Source organism: Egretta garzetta, unplaced genomic scaffold (assembly GCF_000687185.1).
Source record: "Egretta garzetta isolate BGI_Z169 unplaced genomic scaffold, ASM68718v1 scaffold105, whole genome shotgun sequence".
NCBI classification, from domain to species: Eukaryota; Metazoa; Chordata; class Aves; order Pelecaniformes; family Ardeidae; genus Egretta; species Egretta garzetta.
This window is the reverse complement of record NW_009259598.1, coordinates 2168643-2169173: the sequence shown is the minus strand read 5'-3', so window position 1 is coordinate 2169173 and position 531 is coordinate 2168643. Positions and strand designations below refer to the sequence as shown.

Here is a 531-nt window from a genome sequence, read left to right as displayed (position 1 = left end):
CCCCACTTTGGAGGCTGGGGCAGAGGGGCTGGGACCTGCCTGCCCTTCCCCAGGGGCTCCCGGAGCCGGGCTCACCCCACGCTCTGCTTGCAGGTGACGCCCTTCCCGGAGGCCTACAGGGAGACGCTGCACGCCTACAAGATAAGCGAGCAAGACACCGACGTAAGAGCAAGCGGCCGTCCTGCGTGTTCCCCCTCTGCCCTGGGCTGTTGTCCCTGTCCCCTGCAGTAGGTCTGCTCTCCCCATAGAGAGCTGTGCCAAGTGCTCCTGCACAGCCAGGGTGGGACCTGGTGCTGCCCCAGGACTAAATCCTCTGCTGAGCTTAGCTGCTTGGTCTTGCCCCGTGCCCAGATTTGGCCTCTGTCACCCTGGCTGGGGACGAGGTCCCTGCAATGAGAGCAGCAGGCTGGAAACCCTGCCCAGGACCACATGTTGTCCCATCAAACCAACCCAATGGGTTGTGTCCCACCTGCATCCCGTCCCTCCCGGCTGAGCACAGAGCCGCTCGCACGGGTGCACCCCATGCACCCC

The 531-nt window shown here is 64.8% G+C and overlaps 1 protein-coding gene across 1 annotated transcript in view; it reads left to right on the top strand.

Annotated features, from left to right (window-relative positions):
- The window catches only part of PLEKHA6 (pleckstrin homology domain containing A6), a 54995-nt gene that overhangs the window by 50006 nt on the left and 4458 nt on the right, over nt 1–531 (top strand). Inside the window, exon 14 of the mRNA XM_035893747.1 lies at nt 94–162. Coding sequence (XP_035749640.1) covers nt 94–162 — 69 coding nt within the window. The remainder of the gene's footprint in view (nt 1–93; nt 163–531) is intronic.